The sequence below is a fragment of the Podarcis filfolensis genome, assembly GCF_964270895.1.
Source record: "Podarcis filfolensis genome assembly, chromosome: 8".
NCBI classification, from domain to species: domain Eukaryota; kingdom Metazoa; phylum Chordata; class Lepidosauria; order Squamata; family Lacertidae; genus Podarcis; species Podarcis filfolensis.
In genome coordinates this window covers 15,215,485-15,231,677 of record NC_139611.1, presented here as the reverse complement: position 1 = coordinate 15,231,677, position 16,193 = coordinate 15,215,485, and the positions used below count along the sequence as shown (strand labels likewise).

Sequence of the window (16,193 nt, the reverse complement as noted above, 5' to 3'; positions counted from 1 at the left end):
GAAAGGGTTTGGGCAGTGCCTGGCAATTCTCAGAAGCAAGAGATTAGCGGCTGAATAAGCTTTCCATTGGGCCAGGGGGCAACTGTGCTTCATTCAGCCCTTTCCCTCTCGCTATGCTCTGTGGCAGAAGTGTAGATTCTACAAAATGGTTTACAACTGCAGAATAAGTTAGGCAAACTAAGGCTGGATATATGTCATTTATAGCAACAGTCACCAACCTTTGGGGGGCAATGGGCACATTTCAGATTTGGAGAGAGTGCTAGGGGCACCAGACACAAAGTGTAGGAAGTGGCATAGCACAAAATTAGAGAGTACAGTCATGGCACAGATTTTCCTATAATTGTATTTCCATACTAGAAAAGACTTAATCTGTTGAATATCTTCTGTTAAAGGTAAATGAACCTTGTTTCCTCCCAGTCCTAAACCAAAAACCTAGGCTGCCATCCTGTGTCTGTGGGAGTAAGCCCTGCTGAACACAGAGACTTACTTCTGAGGAGACGCATATACAATTGTACTATAAATTAACTATATAGTGCATTTTTAACAAGTACCTGGTCCTTGGCACCTGCACAACAGGAGGCATTCTTAAGCCTCCCTGCAAAGTTTTCACATTTGCTTTTGTGGGGCGGGGGGAATTCTTTAACATCCACCCATGCTTACTGTGTAGTAGTAGTTGCAGAAAATAGCTTTCAGGGACTACCTGATCTCAGGTGAACCCACCACATGGAAGAAGCATCCTAGCTGGAAGGACAAATTATTGAGATTCCAAGGATAAGATAGAAGCAGGAAAAGTGCACTAAAGTGGAACCAGTAGCATTTTAGGACCCTAGGGATTTCTGATGACCGATGTCCAACAGCTCATTTATCAATCACAGCTCTAATTTCACTTGTTGGCCAAAAACACTTGACAGGCAGGAGCAGCTTGGCTGGCACATTTCACAGAAATCACTTAGAAAGTTTTCTTTCTGAAAGGGCTAGCGACTTCTTCCTCCTTCTTCTTTTTCTTCTTTAAATAAAATCTCAGTGTCTTAAGGCCCTAGCCTAGGAGCTCCAAAGTGTCTTCACATTGGCTAGGGTTAGTGACTCAACAGTGGTACCTCGGGTAACAGTGGTACCTCGGGTTACAGATGCTTCAGGTTACTGACACTTCAGGTTACAGACACCGTTAACCCAGAAATAGTACCTCGGGTTAAGAACTTTGCTTTAGGATGAGAACAGAAATCATGCGGCAGCGGCCCGGAGGCAGCAGGAGGCCTCATTAGCTAAAGTGGTACATCAGGTTAAGAACAGTTTCAGGTTAAGAACAGACCTCCAGAACGAATTAAGTTCTTAACCCGAGGTACCACTGTATAGTGATCACATAATAGCCCCTGCCCCCAATATCTGTGGTTAATTCTCCCTCCCTTTTCAGCTGATTATAGCACCAGCGAGATGCTGGTCAACATGGGCAACCTCCCCCTGGATGAGTTCTACCCTGCCGTCTCCATGGTGGCCCTCATGAGGATCTTCCGGGACCAGTCCTTGTCCCACCACCATACAATGGTGGTCCAAGCCATCACGTTCATTTTCAAGTCTCTCGGGCTCAAGTGTGTGCAGTTCCTGCCTCAGGTCATGCCGACCTTTCTCAACGTCATTCGGGTTTGTGATGGTGCCATCCGCGAGGTGAGTGTGCCCTTGTCTGTCCTCCTCCACCCTCCCCTGAAACCAGAATCGGCTTTGAGGAAACAAAACCAAGAAGGCCGATTCCTGAAATATATGGGGCGTTGCTGAGTTGTCCGTGTCCGCAGGCATGCTGCAAAAGTGAGTGACCGCTTCCCGTCTCTGTTTCAATCTTTTTTGGAATATTGTCTGTTACTAACCATTCTTCGCTGCTGCCTTAGAAGCCCTGCTGTTTAGTGGCTTCCACTTTTGTGAAGCCTCTTTTGCTCTAAGCTAGCTTTCGCTGGTCTCCCTTGCCCTTCTGCCTGTTGTAACCTTCAGACCTCTATACCAGGCATCTGCTGCTTTTTGTTGTGGTTGTGGCTGCTGCCCTCACTGCCGTCAGCAGGGGAAGCACATGTGCGATGCCGCAGCTGGCCAGACTCCCTCACCTTGGTCCCCATCACGGTTCTGGCAGGTGCCGGGTTGCTCTGAGCAAGTTTCAATTCTAATTCCAAAGCTATAGAGTTGTATCCAATTAAGTTTATAAGGGTAGATCGATTGGAATTAATGGACCTAAGCTAGTTATCCCCATTACTCCATTTGGAACACAGTGTATAGTTCTGCTTGCCTCACCACAAAAAGGATGTTGTAGAGTTTGTAAAGGTTTAGAAAAGGACCAGCAAAATAATCAAGGGAGTTGAGCAACTCCTCTGTGCAGAAAAGTTGCGGCGTTTTGGACTTTTTAAGTTCAGAGACAAGGTGAGGAAGAGGTGGCATGATAGAAGTTTATAAAATGATGCATGCCACGTAGAAAGTAGATACAGAAAAGTCTTTCTCCCTCTCTCATAGCACTAGAGCTCCAGGTCATCCACTGAAGCTGAACGTTGGAAGATTCAAGACAAATAAAAAGTCTTTCTTTATGCAATGCATAGTTAAACTGTGGAACTCACTCCCACAGGGAGGCAGTAATGGCCACCAACATGGATGGCTTTAAAAGAGGATTGGATAAATTCATATATATATATATATATATATATATATATATATATATATATATATATATATAAAGACATACCACACAAATTCTTACATACATATTCTTATTTGGACTTCCTTCAACACCTCTGATAATCCTCCGTCCTGATCACTTCTCCTACAATTCTTGACTTAATATTGCCTTTACCTTTCTTAACAAATCATCTCCCCCTTTCCATTTTTACAATATTTCTTAAATTACTCCTCACAGAACTTCTTGTAAACCGAGGATTGGATAAATTCCTAGAGGAGGAGGCTATCAATGGCTACCAGCCATGATGGCTGTGCTCTGCCTCCACAGTGGTTCCAGATACCCGTTGCCGGAAACCACAGGAGGGGAGAGTTGCTCTTGTACTCAGATCCTGCTTAAGGGTTTCCCACAAGCATTGTGGACTACATAGGCCATTGGCTTGATCCAGCAAGCTCTTCTTATGCTCTTATTAATTTCAATGGACTTGCTCTGAAGAGGACTAAGATTGGATATAACCTATAGTGTTTATATCAGATTTGAGAAACTCTTGTGGTTGATTGTGGATATGCTGCCGCTTGCCACCAAAGTACTAAACCGCGGCCTAAATTTATGTTCTGCTTCAAGCAAACTGCAAGGCTCTATCATTCATTTTAAAATAATTATAATAATGGGTGGTAAGGATCTGAAACAAAAAAAGGGGTGTTTGCATTGTCATTGGAATACCCAATGGGCTGGGAGACATGAGTTTTCAATTTGTCTGTCAAACTGAAAACAACTATTGAAATTGCACTGGGACCCACAAAGGCCTCAACTGCTTTTTGCTTGATTTTGCTTCCCAAATGGAGCGCAATTTGGAGGAAGTTAGGGCCTGTGCAAGTCCTGTCAAAATCTCTTAAAATATTAGCACAGATTCAAAACATTAAAGAGGGAACAGGGCTGAGGTTGTTCCCTGGATTGAGCTCCATGTATGTAGATTGGACAAGCTAGGAATGTATGTTTGGTTAAGAGCTGTGTGTTGTATGTGGGATGAGCTTTCCCTGGCATGCGCTGCTGTTAAAGTTACCTTTGTAGGACTGCAGCCGCCACCGGCTGGTTCTCTCCCAGAACAAAACAACTTGTGGATTTCAAGGCCAAATTCTGGTGCTCTGGGTGCCTGGACCAGACTTGATCTGACTTCCTTGAAAGCTACATACTTTTGCCTACTCTTTTTACAAATTTTCAGGTAAAAGAAGATGGTGAAAGTGTGCTGGGGAGAAGAGCTGAGGTGGGTACATACGGCATTTAAACACCTAAACAGGGGACTTCATGTGATGTGTATAAAGCATCTCGTATTCCCAAGCAAAGGCAGCTTTATGTCAAGCTCGGTGTTACACATCTTTGATAAATGGAAGTAATGAAGACAACAACAAGATTCTAATGACAGCATATGAATCAATCTAGCTTACCTTACCCAGCAAGCCCTCCCCTCTCCCGTCACAAATGCAAACAAACCCCACTGCAACCAGCCACACACAACCAAACACACCCTGCCCCCCAATACCTATCAGTGCCAAGGAAAGGTAATAATGCAATAAACGGATAGAAAGAGAACCTACCCAGTTGACGCTGACCCAAAACCCCACACATACACTATACAAAAGAATAGAAGCCTCACCACCTAACCCCTCCTCTCCCCGCTCTTCTTCCCCAACCTTATACTGTACTCAACACTAATGTCTCACAACAAATGTAACTGATTTGTAAGAAAGACTGTACAACCTGAAAAAAGAGGCAAGGCATGTACTTTTGTAAACCGAGATAATCTTTAATAAAAATAAATTAAAATAAATGGAAGTACTGTACAAAAGAAACCTGCAGACCCAAATATAGATGTTTTAGTTGTAGGCAATATGTGAAATTCACCTTTGTCCTCCCTACTCCTTTGCCTCTTCACTTCTCCCTTCCTGCACACACCACACAGTTTTTCCATTCCCTAGGAGTCCCTATAGACTTATTGGCCTGTACCTTTTCAGACTCTATACCCTTTGTCATGCTCCCCTTTCTGCCAAACCCACAGGACCCCATCCAAACTTACCTTTTGCTTCCCTCATGAAAGCTTTGCTGCTCAGATTCTGTTGCTTGTACCTCTTTCCCCCAACCCCAAATTTGGAATATTTATGAACATACCTTGGCATCAAAGCTGTTCAGCTGATGGCATGCCAGCCAGGCAACAGGCTTTGAGCCTATTTCAGCACATGGTTCTCCCCTCCCCAAAGGCACTATGTCATGAAGCAACACCCAGCATGGGAATTAAGCAAAAAGAAGCAGGCTTCATTTGGGGACAACTTACACTGGCATAAACTAAGCTAACACGGGCCCCAGAAAAGGAAATGCATTCCTGTTAAGTCCTTACAAAATGCAAGTAGTCTCCCCGCCCAACATGTAACCTAACCTGTCACAATAGTAGCCATTTTACTCATTATTTTTTTGTGAATATACCTATATTTAATACGGTCATAGACACAGTGAATGAACCTGTTTTTTCACAAAATAGTTTTCAACATAGACAGCTATTTCCCCACTCTTTTCTGCAACAGCCTCCTAATAAATTTACAGAGCTAGTTCCCCCCCCTTCTGTTGCATTGTTCAGCTGAACCACCAAACAGATATTGACAAGATAGTAAAAGGTGAACTTTCAGCATAGAGCTCAGCCATCTTTTCTTCTGAAAAGGATGTGGATTCTCTTGCTGTGTGTCGTGTGCTTACAAATGTATCTAGGCACGTGAGAGCGAGAGAGTTTGAGAGAGGGGGGAGTGGGGTGCAAGAGGGGGGCATGGCTTGGATATCATGAAAACCCTGGGTGAGATTGGCTGGTGGGACAAGTTGGGGCGGGATGAGTTGGCGAAGTTCTGTGGCGCTCCAGTCATGGTGTCAGCACTTGCATGTCTTGATGCTTTGTGGCATGTCTGAATGTCTCTTGTGTGTGTGCACCCAAGGTTTTGATAGTGCACAGGAGTGCCTGTGAACTTCACAGAAACGGTTCCAAAGCAAAATTGAGCCCTGTGTTTGCAGCATGCCATAGCAGTGTGGTGGGTGGCTGTTCTTGTAAAGAGCTTGTGAGCAAGAGTTCCTGAGAACTGCTCTGTCCCAAGCCTTACCTACGTTTCTGTAACCCCTTTCCCTGCTCCTTTCAGTTCCTGTTCCAGCAGCTGGGGATGTTGGTGTCCTTTGTGAGAAGCCACATCCGACCTTACATGGATGAAATTGTCACCCTTATGAGAGTAAGTATAGCTGCCTTTTAGCTCAGTGCTTCTTCTAAAAGACTCCTTGCAGGAAACATGGACTCTATAAGGGCACAAGGAGCAACTTCATGCTATTAGCCCATCTAGTTATCTGCCCAGACTGGCAGCAGCAGCTAAGAACATCAGAAAAGTCCTGCAGCTGAGGCACTGTGGAAGCTTGAGAGCCACCAGCCTCGGCACCTTAATTTTGGCAAGAAGCTTCTCAAAAGTACAGCTGGGCATTAAAGAGTTCTGCTATATACCTTGAAAATTTATTAGAAGCGTTTATTAGAATTTATTTATTAAAATTTATTAGAAGCACAGATGTATTAAGGCAGAGTTTTGTGGTTTACTGGGCCCAGATTCCCTTTGATCCTATTAAGAGGCATCAGGTGGTAAAGATTTAACTCTTTATTGAAGTCAAGCCTGGCTTGGTTTTATTTGCTCTGCACTGGAAAGGGAAATTGAGTTGGTGTGGTTGTGGTCCATGCCCTGGTGTTTATTTTGTTCCAGGTCATGTGTGCTAAGTTTGCTTTGCTTACAAGAAAATCATTTCCCTCACTTTGGCTTGGGGGTAATAATCTTTTCAGATTCTTCTGGCAGCCTGCCTGGTAGGCTGCATAACAGGCAGACCCATTTATGAAGTCAGGTGAGAGGCAGGAGGATTGTATTTCAGCATGGTGCAGAGGCCTACAGCAGTAGTTAAAACTGAAGTATACCACTGCAAGGCATAGTGATGGCCGCCAGCTTGAACCACTTCAAAAGGAGATTAGACAAATTCATGTAGGGTAAGGCTATCAATACCCACTAGCCATGATGTTCTGCCTTTGCATATCAGCTGCTGGGGATCATGCGTGTGAGAATACTATTGCGCACATGTCCTGCTTATGCGTATCCCATAGGCATCTGGTTTGCCACGGTGAGAACAGCCTGCTGGACCGGGCAATAGATGCAGTTTGTGTGGGATCTTAAGTTTTGGAGGACTTGAGAGTCACCTGAAGCCTCCCTAATTCATCCTACATGGGAAGTGTTCTTTAGCTTCGTATTTTTCAAAGTGTCCCCACCCCTAACTGTCCTTTCTCCCCCCAGGACTTCTGGGTTGTGAACAACTCGATACAGAGCACCATTATCCTTCTCATTGAGCAAATCGTGGTGGCCTTAGGTGGGGAGTTCAAGCTCTACCTTCCCCAACTCATCCCTCACATGCTGCGAGTCTTCATGCATGACAGCAGCAGCAGCCGCAGCGTCTCCACCAAGGTGAGCACAATGCTGCATTGGGGCAGCGGTCCTGGATGGCACCTGGGTGTCACCACTAATGTATTTCAGGACAGTTTTTAAATGGTGGATTGAGTGTGGTTCAGCTGGCATTTAGCATCTTTCTGGAAACCTCATTAATTTAAAAATGCCCCTTTGCTCTTGCATTCAGATGAATATGTAATACCATTAGGATGCATACACACCATATATTTAAAGCATTTCATTCACTCATTCATTCATTCATTCATTCATTCTCTGCCTTTTTCCCTGATGGCTTACAGATCAAAACATGGGGGGGGGGTTTAAAAACCAATTGAACATTAATAGAATTAAATCTCTCTCTCTCTCTCTCTCTCTCTCTCTCTCTCTCTCTCTCTCCAGCTTCCCCCAAAGGATCCTGGGAACTGTAGTTTGTTAAGGGTGCTGGGAATTGTAGCTCTGTATGGGTAAACTACCCAGGATTCTTTGGGGGAAGCCATGTTCTTTAATTGAATGGCATGACTTGCCTTAGTATTCAGGCAAACATGATCAGCTGCAATACATTATCTTCTAGGGAGGTATTTTGTTCAGTGGTGTGAAATTATCCCAGTCTTCTTTACCAAATGGAGGTACCCTGGGAAAAGCACGGGGAGGTGTGTGGCTTGAGCAGGGAACTGATCATTCTCTAACATTCACTTGATGCTTTTGGACAGGTGGCGGAGAACCTGTGGCCCTCCCACATATTATTGGATGATAGCTCCCTTCTTTCCTAGCCATTGGAAGTGCTGGTCAAAGCTAATGGGAGTTGTAGTCCAACAACATCTGGAAGGTCCCAGGCTCCCCATCTCTAGTTTTCCTCTTTAAAGCATTCTTGTGGTTAATCTTACAGTGACTGTTTGAATGTCATTCCTATTGAGCTTTCTCTCCTTTCCAGCTGTTGAACGCCATCCAGCTATTTGGAGCCAATCTGGACGATTACCTGCATTTATTACTACCTCCCATTGTAAAGCTTTTTGACGCCCCAGATGCCCCACTGTCAGCTCGCAAGTAAGTGCTGGTCTCTCCTGTATACTTCTCTCTGCAGGGTAGTCCCTAAGCATGTTCCTTGGTGATGCCACATTTATTATTACTATTTTTATTGGGTTTTATCCAAATAGAATGTTCTTAGAGTAGACTCATTCAAATGAATGGACCTAAGTTAGTCATCTTCATTAACTTGAATGGCTCTACTTTGAGTGGGGTGAACATTGGCTACAACCAGTTGTTGTTTCAGTTATGAATTTCTTTCAGTGAGGCATTCATAAGCAATTTGTAATATAATAGCCTATATAAGACAGTTACATATATAAACACAGTTAGAAACAATTGCACATATTTTTTATTTATTCTTTAGATTTTCACCCTGCACTTTCCTCTAGGGAGCCCACTATGGCGATACAATAAACAATACAATAATGTTTTTGGTTATTTTAAGAATTTGAAAAAGCTTTGAAACAACAGCACATGCATAAAATCAGTTTGTGGCTTTCATTTCTGCCTTGTCTTCCCACTATCGATTTTCTCTTCCCTCTCACGAAGCAGAAAAACTGTAACCTCCTTGACTCAAAGTTGTTGTCACTCCAAAGAAAAAGAAGCTGATAGTCGGGGTGGTGAGAAGTCAACACCACCCTTTCTCTCTGCTCACTGATATGATTACTATTGGACAAAGAAAGGCAGAGGAATATCCTTTTGTTCAAAGAGAAGATCATATCTTCCTCCTCACTTTTTAATACCTCTTTACCTGATGTGAATATTAAGCCAATTCCATAGTCCCTCCCTCTTCCTCAGAGGGAAAAAAGGATGCAGTTGGTACTGCTCGTATATTTCCCCAAAGCTTTACCAACTTGAGTTTATAGGTTGTTTTTTTACATGGACCATGTGTATCTTTTTTCAAAAAAAATAATCTTTATTAATTTAAATTACACACCTATACAAAGAATTTACAATGTGTATCTTTACCACAAGTGTTCAGTTCAGTTTAGATAATAATCACAATGCTTCTTTTCTGCTGCTACCTCCCCCCCCAACCCCCCCCTCTCTTCAGAGCTGCCTTAGAAACTGTGGATCGCTTGACAGAGTCTCTAGATTTCACTGATTACGCCTCACGGATCATCCATCCCATAGTGCGGACCCTAGACCAGAGCCCAGAGCTTCGGACAACTGCCATGGACACACTGTCATCATTGGTCTTCCAGCTAGGGAAGAAGGTAAGAAAGGTCATTTTTCCAGAGATAGAGCTTTTTGGAGCAGTGGGTGGTATTTGACTTGAAATCTTTTGTCTTCTAATTTACCACATTTTTCCGTGTATAAGACTAAGTTTCCCCCCTAAAAAGTAATGTCCAAAATTTGGGGGCATCTTGTACACTGATATATCCCCCCATTTTCTTAAATTGGAGTCCCCAAAAATAGGGGGGATCTTATACATGGGGGAGTCTTATAGATGGAAAAATATGGTAAATACTTTCCCCCTAAAGTGGTGTGTGGCTTCTCAAATAGCCCCTTGCTTGGTTGGAATGTTGTCCTGCTCAGTGTACACAGCTGTGTGCACCCACATACTTCAAATGGGGCATTAATTTATTGCAGGAAGGAGTTGGAGTTCGCTGGCATTTATTTTCCAGTTTCAAAGTATCCTGGCTTGTTACCACATATGAACCAGGGATAAATGGTTTATAGCAAACTAGTCAGTTTCAAGCCAAGCCAGCTTCAGCAATTGGATTATGAAGCTGACTTGTTTTAACAAACCAATAGCTTGTTTTAAAACATCAACTCCTGGCTGTGGACAAAGGGATGTGCATGAGCCTGCCACTTTGCTTCGACTCATTTCAGCTCTCCCATGTAGTGCTTAAATCACTGTTCCGCATTCTGAGTGAACCAGCCCACAGTCTCTTGGTGACCATTTCCTTTTGTTTGCAGTACCAAATTTTCATCCCGATGGTCAACAAGGTGTTGGTGCGCCACAGGATAAACCACCAGCGGTACGATGTCCTCATCTGCAGGATTGTGAAGGTCAGACTTCTTTAAAGTAGTCACATGGAAGGCTGAGGGGAGGCTGATGGATTTGTGTTAAGGTGTCAAGCCATTCAGTGGTGGCTCTTGGTGGAGCAATAAGCTAATTGAAATCAGCAGTGTCAGGCGCAGCACGGTTTAATGACAGATCTGCTCTCAAATTAGGGCTACACCCTTGCTGACGAGGAAGAAGATCCCTTGATCTACCAGCACCGCATGCAAAGGAGCAACCAAGGAGAGGCTTTAGCCAGTGGTCCTGTGGAAACAGGCCCTATGAAGAAGCTGCATGTCAGCACCATCAACTTGCAAAAGGTAGTCGGGGGGGGGCACTGCATCCTGCAGAGACTCATTAGTTGAGACTAATGGGTGCTTTTCAGAAAGAAGTCTTATTAAAGGAGATGATGATGATGATTCAGAAATGCCTTCAGGACCAGTTTTCCATTTTCCATCAAGCTTAAAGCAATTGCTTCAGTGACCCTCAAATTTGTCCACATTGAATCTCCAAAATTAAAAAAAAGTTGTGTTTTTTTGTTTGTTTTGTTTTTTAAGTGAGGCTTCCCTAGGCATGGTGAGGTCCATTTCAGAACCTTCCCTTTTTCCAGGTCAGAGCATGTTGCTTGGGATGTGTGTAAGCAAAGTACGAGTATTCTTCCTACAACAGAGTGTTAGGGAAATTTATGAAGTGCATATATTGAGAAGGACCAAGAAGGAAACCTCTAGCATTTTTTTAGAGGCCAGGCTTCCACTGGAGATTACACAGTTAGCAGCTGGTTCACACACACATACATACTTCCTGATCGATTAGAGCGGCACGAAGTGGCAACTTGTGAATGGACCATTGCAGAGCAAACACAAAAGGGTCAAGCTTTTGCATTTCCTCTGGGTCAGAGCTTGCATTATTTTATGTTATCTTGTAAATTCTTTTCACGCATTCACTGGTCAAAATTCTTCCTGCACTGTTATTGTTGCACAAGGTGGGAGATGGGCCCACATGTATTTAAAATGCTTTCAAACTCTGAGCCTCCTGCTTTCTGGAAAGTGGCTCCATGAACCATTTAAACCCTGAGAACCATGTTTAAGTCCAGAGGTCCTTTTGCCCCTTCCTTTACAGCAGACCACTGTGCAACCCCACTCCCAGGCTCCTGACAGGAAAATTAGTAGCTTTGCAGGAGTTTTATTTCATGCATAACTTTTCCCCCTCCAGCTGTTCCCAGTTGGGCATTAATGCAATTACATTGAATGGGTATGATCAAAGTGTAGCCCTTGGCCAGATCTAAAAGGAAGTGCCTGTGTTTGCGGTGCTCTCTCGAGCTATTAAAAGTATAGAAACATCACCTGTGGAATGGATGCCTTTTTATGAAATTAGTAGGGCAACCCTGTGATTGTTGTACCTTACAAAATAAACCCTGAATAAGTGGCATGCAAGGCATACATTCATTCATTGTTTACATAATTAGTTTTTAAAATTATGTAACCATCGCCCATATTTGTGTGCATGTGTTTGTACCAAGAAGAAAAACAGGTTATGAGCCAAAAGTGGCAGCCATAGAAGCCACCTGCTGTATCTCTGCATGATTTGGGGGATGTGGGCAGCACATCTCTGCTGGTGAATTAGGCAATTTTGCCAAATGTGCATTGGATGTGATTGGGTCATCTACTCACTACTGATGTAGCGATACCACAAAATTACCTGCTTTCAGAGGATGCTGCATGTTTGATCTCTGCACAAATCCCTGTTTTGGGCTTGCCTTTTCATGTGGAGTTATGCCCAGAACTGTGCTTCATGCAGACACACTGTGCATGGGCCTCCTTTTTTAGGTGGCTAGTTCTTAAGTCTTTTTTCCTCCAGTTAATTTAAATTTTATTAGTATTTTCCACACAACAACAGCAACACAAAAATTATCGAAAAATAAGAATACACAAAACACAAAAACCAACATACAAAAAGCAAATCCATCTCTTACAAATTAGTAATATAAACACTAAAAAGAAAAACAAACATGTATGTTAGTTCTTAAGTCTTAAGTACTTGGAGAGAACATTTTTGGGTGTAAGAGTGAAGGGTACACAAAGAGAACTGAACTCTAGGTGGCAGCTTAATGGGGAAGCAGAAGGGAACTATTTATTTTTGGAAGCATTTTTACGCCTCTCTTAAGGCTCCCAGTGTGGCATACAAAGATCAGTAGTATGACAGTTCCCACCCATAGACCTGCAGCCTAAAAGACATGACACACAAGGAAAAATGGATGGGGAGGGAGGAGGAAATCAAGCAAGTTCGGATACCAGTATACTTATAATGACCCAGCTGGGTTGGCAACACTTGTGGTGGCCTGATGGAATGTCTGCTAGTGGCAGTCAAAGGAAGGCAAAAGGCAGCTGTTCCCTCAGCAGAGCTGATGGAATAGCCTGCTTCATTTCTCTCCTTCACCTGCTTTGCAGCCTGATGGAATGGCTCCCACTGTGTAATAATAGGATGGCTTTAGAAGATCTCTGACCTGCTCGTTCTGTATAAAGTATCACATGGAACAAAAACTTGTGGTTGGCATCCTAGTCACTTGGTTGCTTTTAAATTCTCAGAAAGCAATGACAGCCAATTAAGGATAACCTATTCGTATATGCAAAAAAAATCAAATTGCTTCCAAAACTGTTTCTTGGGATATATTTCTCTCTCCTTTTTTCTTGCTTAGTGTAAGAGAAATGTATTGGGTGCTGCCTTCTGCTAGGTCAGACTATGTGGCCATCTAGCCTAGTACTTTCTGTCCTGGTGGACAGTGGCTTCCCAGGATCTCAGGCAGAGGAGGGTCTTTCCCAGACTGGAGGTAGAACCTGAGGCCTGTTGGATGGAAAGCAAGTGCTGTCTAAGCTGTCTATTTAACCTTAATTAAAAACATGATAAATTTATTATACTTCTGAGCCAAGACATGCATTTAGCTGTTTACGCTTTGCACTTAGCTAAATTGTTTTGGAATTTTAATAGCTGGAGGGGGAGAAAACAATGGAGTTGTGGCCCACTCCGTAGCTGATTTGATCTGGGGGGTTTTGTGTTTATTTTTTAACACAGTGCAATGAAAGTGTCCTTTGTGTGCATTCCATCAGGCCTGGGGAGCAGCACGGAGAGTTTCCAAAGATGACTGGCTGGAGTGGCTGCGACGACTGAGCTTGGAGCTGCTGAAGGATTCCTCATCGCCATCCCTGCGCTCATGCTGGGCCTTGGCCCAGGCCTACAACCCTATGGCCAGGTACTGGCATTTCCTGCCTCTCCTAACTGTGCGTCCGCTGAAGCCAAGTGCCATAAAAGAGGTGGAAATAGAAGGGCAAAGGCATTCATGGAAAGAGCTTTTAACTGCTGTCCGGGGGCAAATAAAACCATTTGGGAATCTGATTTCATAGCCAACTTCCCCACCGTCCCCCTGGACTGGCAGCTCCTTAAGGTGTTTTGGGTTTTTTAAAGAGATCACAGACAGGAAGCCCTGCCCCCCGCCGGCTGCTTTCTTTTTTTAATACGTCTTCTGCTATTTCCAGCATATAATAGTAAACGGAAAAGGTGCTATAAAATACAGTGAAATTAGTCTGAGGGCATGATGTCTCCAATAAAGGCACTTCCATGCTTCTGCGACACTGCTGCTATCAAAGTTGCCCTAATCTTTCCCAATGCTCTGGGTCTCACTGTGTGACAACAGGTGGACTTTTCAAACTAATTTAATTGCTTTGAGAGAGTTGGAGGTTTCTATGCGTATTTCTAGCAGAAGGAACTCGAGAACTGTTGCCACAATCAATGCTGTAACTGCATGTGTGTGGCAGGCAGGATTGGATGGAGGAGGAGATAGTCCTCCCACAAAGTCTCACTTTAACCTCTAAGCTGCCTTGTGGTTCACAGAATTAAGGAGTTCCAACATTTATTGGATTGAGTGTTCAAATCCAGATGAGCCATCTTAAGAGAAGTGAAGAAATTTGCCCGTGTTTGAGAAGGACGCTATTCTCTGTGTGTCCCATTCAGCGTTCTAATGCAGACAAGTCGGCCCACTTTCACCCTGGAGGGCACCAGTTGGTCTGATCCCATTGTTTGATCCTGAGACAGGGAATGAGAAGTAGCAGCAGGATGGGACTCCCTCTCAGGGGATGGGTTTGAGAAGAATGGAAGGAGTGTCTCGCTGATTTGGGCCGAGGGTCTATCTTCGTCACCAGCCTGTTTCTCACTATGACCAAGCAGAAACAGTCCCTTCACTGTAAGAACATTAGAAGAGCCTAGCTGCTGGATCAGGCCAAAGGCTCATCTAGTCCAACAGCCTGTTTTTCACAGTGGCCAACCAGATCACTTAATGGGAAGCCAGCCCACAGTGAGGGCGGCTGGTATTCAGAGATTCTGCTGCTTCTGATCCTGCAGGTAGCATACACAGCCCTTGTGACTGGCAATTGTTAGTTTCAACTCCATGCTGTTGTAGGAGAACATCTACTTAGATGGCAAACAGGTTAGGTGCAGTGAAAAATATTTTATGGCGGCTACTGTGGGTACAAATAAGAGCTCAGAACAGACACGAAGTTGCCTTATACTGGCTTGGATTGTCATTCTCTTTAGGTCTCGGGCAAAGCCCGTTCTCAGCCTGATCACCTTTAAAGTGGAGTTGCTGGTGATCAGGCCAGAGGCAAAGCATAAAATTGTTTATATCTGTTTTAGAAGTCCTGTTTCTTATGTATGCAAATGATAAAATTCAATCATTTGATCCTGCATGAACCCGGAGCTGTAGAATATAAGAGCATACTAGATCAAGCCTGTGGCCCTTTTAGTCCAGCATCCTTTTCTGACCGTGGCAAACCAGAGGCCTGTGGGAAACGTACAAGTGGGACATGAGAACAAAGGCATTCTATCTACTCGCCCCCCTCATGGTTTCCAGAAACTGGTATTCAGAAGCTTTATTGCTACCAGTTGTGGGAGCAGAGCATAGCTATCATAGCTAAAAAGGTAAAGGTAAAGGGACCCCTGACCATTAGGTCCAGTCGTGGCCGACTCTGGGGTTGCAGCGCTCATCTCGCTTTATCGGCCGAGGGAGCCGGCGTATAGCTTCCAAGTCATGTGGCCAGCATGACTAAGCCGCTTCTGGCGAACCAGAGCAGCACATGGAAACACCGTTTACCTTCACACCGGAGTGGTACCTATTTATCTACTTGCACTTTGATGTGCTTTTGAACTGCTAGGTTGGCAGGAGTTGGGACCGAGCAACTGGAGCTCACCCCATCACGGGGATTCGAACTGCTGACCTTCTGATCAGCAAGTCCTAGGCTCTGTGGTTTAACCCACAGCGCCACCAACGTCCCAACTATCATAGCTAGTAGCCATCAAATAGCCTTGGCATCTATGAATTTGTCTAATCCTCTTTTATACCCATCTTAGTTGGTGGCCATCATTGCCTCCTGTGTGAGTGAGTTACATAGGTTAGCTATGTGCTTCAGCAGCAAGAGGCTTCCCTCACAGCAAATTCAGGGCTGCGTTTTTAGACCGGGGTGGAACACCTGCAGCCTTTCCAAAAGGGAGTTGGAGTCCATCAACCCGGGTCTGCATTGCAGGTGGTTAGAGATTATGGGAATGTGAGTGCAGCTGTATCCTAGGGAGCCACAGATTCCCCATCTCTGCTTTAGAAGTCTCATTTTACTCCAAATTTTGTCCCCAGATAACCTCAGACCCATGCCACAATTGTATCCACAGCTGATTCTGCATCTGTTAAGGCTGTAATCCTGTTGTCTCTTGTGGGTTTGGATCCTAATTTCTCTAGTAATTCAGCAAGATCCCTTTCTAGCCTTTTCAAGCTAACCCTGCTCCAAGAAATACATAGGCTCTTTCATTGGATCTCTGAGACCAATATCAATTTCGGATAGACTGCTGAAGCAGCAGGTGCTGTGACTCAGTCCAGAAATCCTGCTTTATGTTTTTTAAAAAACAAAAAACCTTGAGTAACATTCCATTGTTTTGGGTGGCCTTTCTAGTGAACAGGGTTTGCTGACATTTGCAA

At 44.0% G+C, this 16,193-nt stretch overlaps 1 protein-coding gene across 4 annotated transcripts in view; it reads left to right on the top strand.

The window, feature by feature from the left end:
• MTOR (mechanistic target of rapamycin kinase) overlaps nucleotides 1-16,193 on the top strand; it is a 107,621-nt gene that overhangs the window by 29,670 nt on the left and 61,758 nt on the right. For 2 of the 4 annotated variants that reach the window (XM_083628354.1, XM_083628353.1), the window contains exons 19-27: nucleotides 1,412-1,662; nucleotides 3,870-3,911; nucleotides 5,821-5,907; nucleotides 6,997-7,164; nucleotides 8,078-8,190; nucleotides 9,227-9,389; nucleotides 10,096-10,188; nucleotides 10,354-10,500; nucleotides 13,285-13,427. In XM_083628354.1, coding sequence (XP_083484480.1) covers nucleotides 1,412-1,662; nucleotides 3,870-3,911; nucleotides 5,821-5,907; nucleotides 6,997-7,164; nucleotides 8,078-8,190; nucleotides 9,227-9,389; nucleotides 10,096-10,188; nucleotides 10,354-10,500; nucleotides 13,285-13,427 — 1,207 coding nt within the window. The remainder of the gene's footprint in view (nucleotides 1-1,411; nucleotides 1,663-3,869; nucleotides 3,912-5,820; nucleotides 5,908-6,996; nucleotides 7,165-8,077; nucleotides 8,191-9,226; nucleotides 9,390-10,095; nucleotides 10,189-10,353; nucleotides 10,501-13,284; nucleotides 13,428-16,193) is intronic. The other 2 variants (XM_083628356.1, XM_083628355.1) reach the window with 1 other exon arrangement.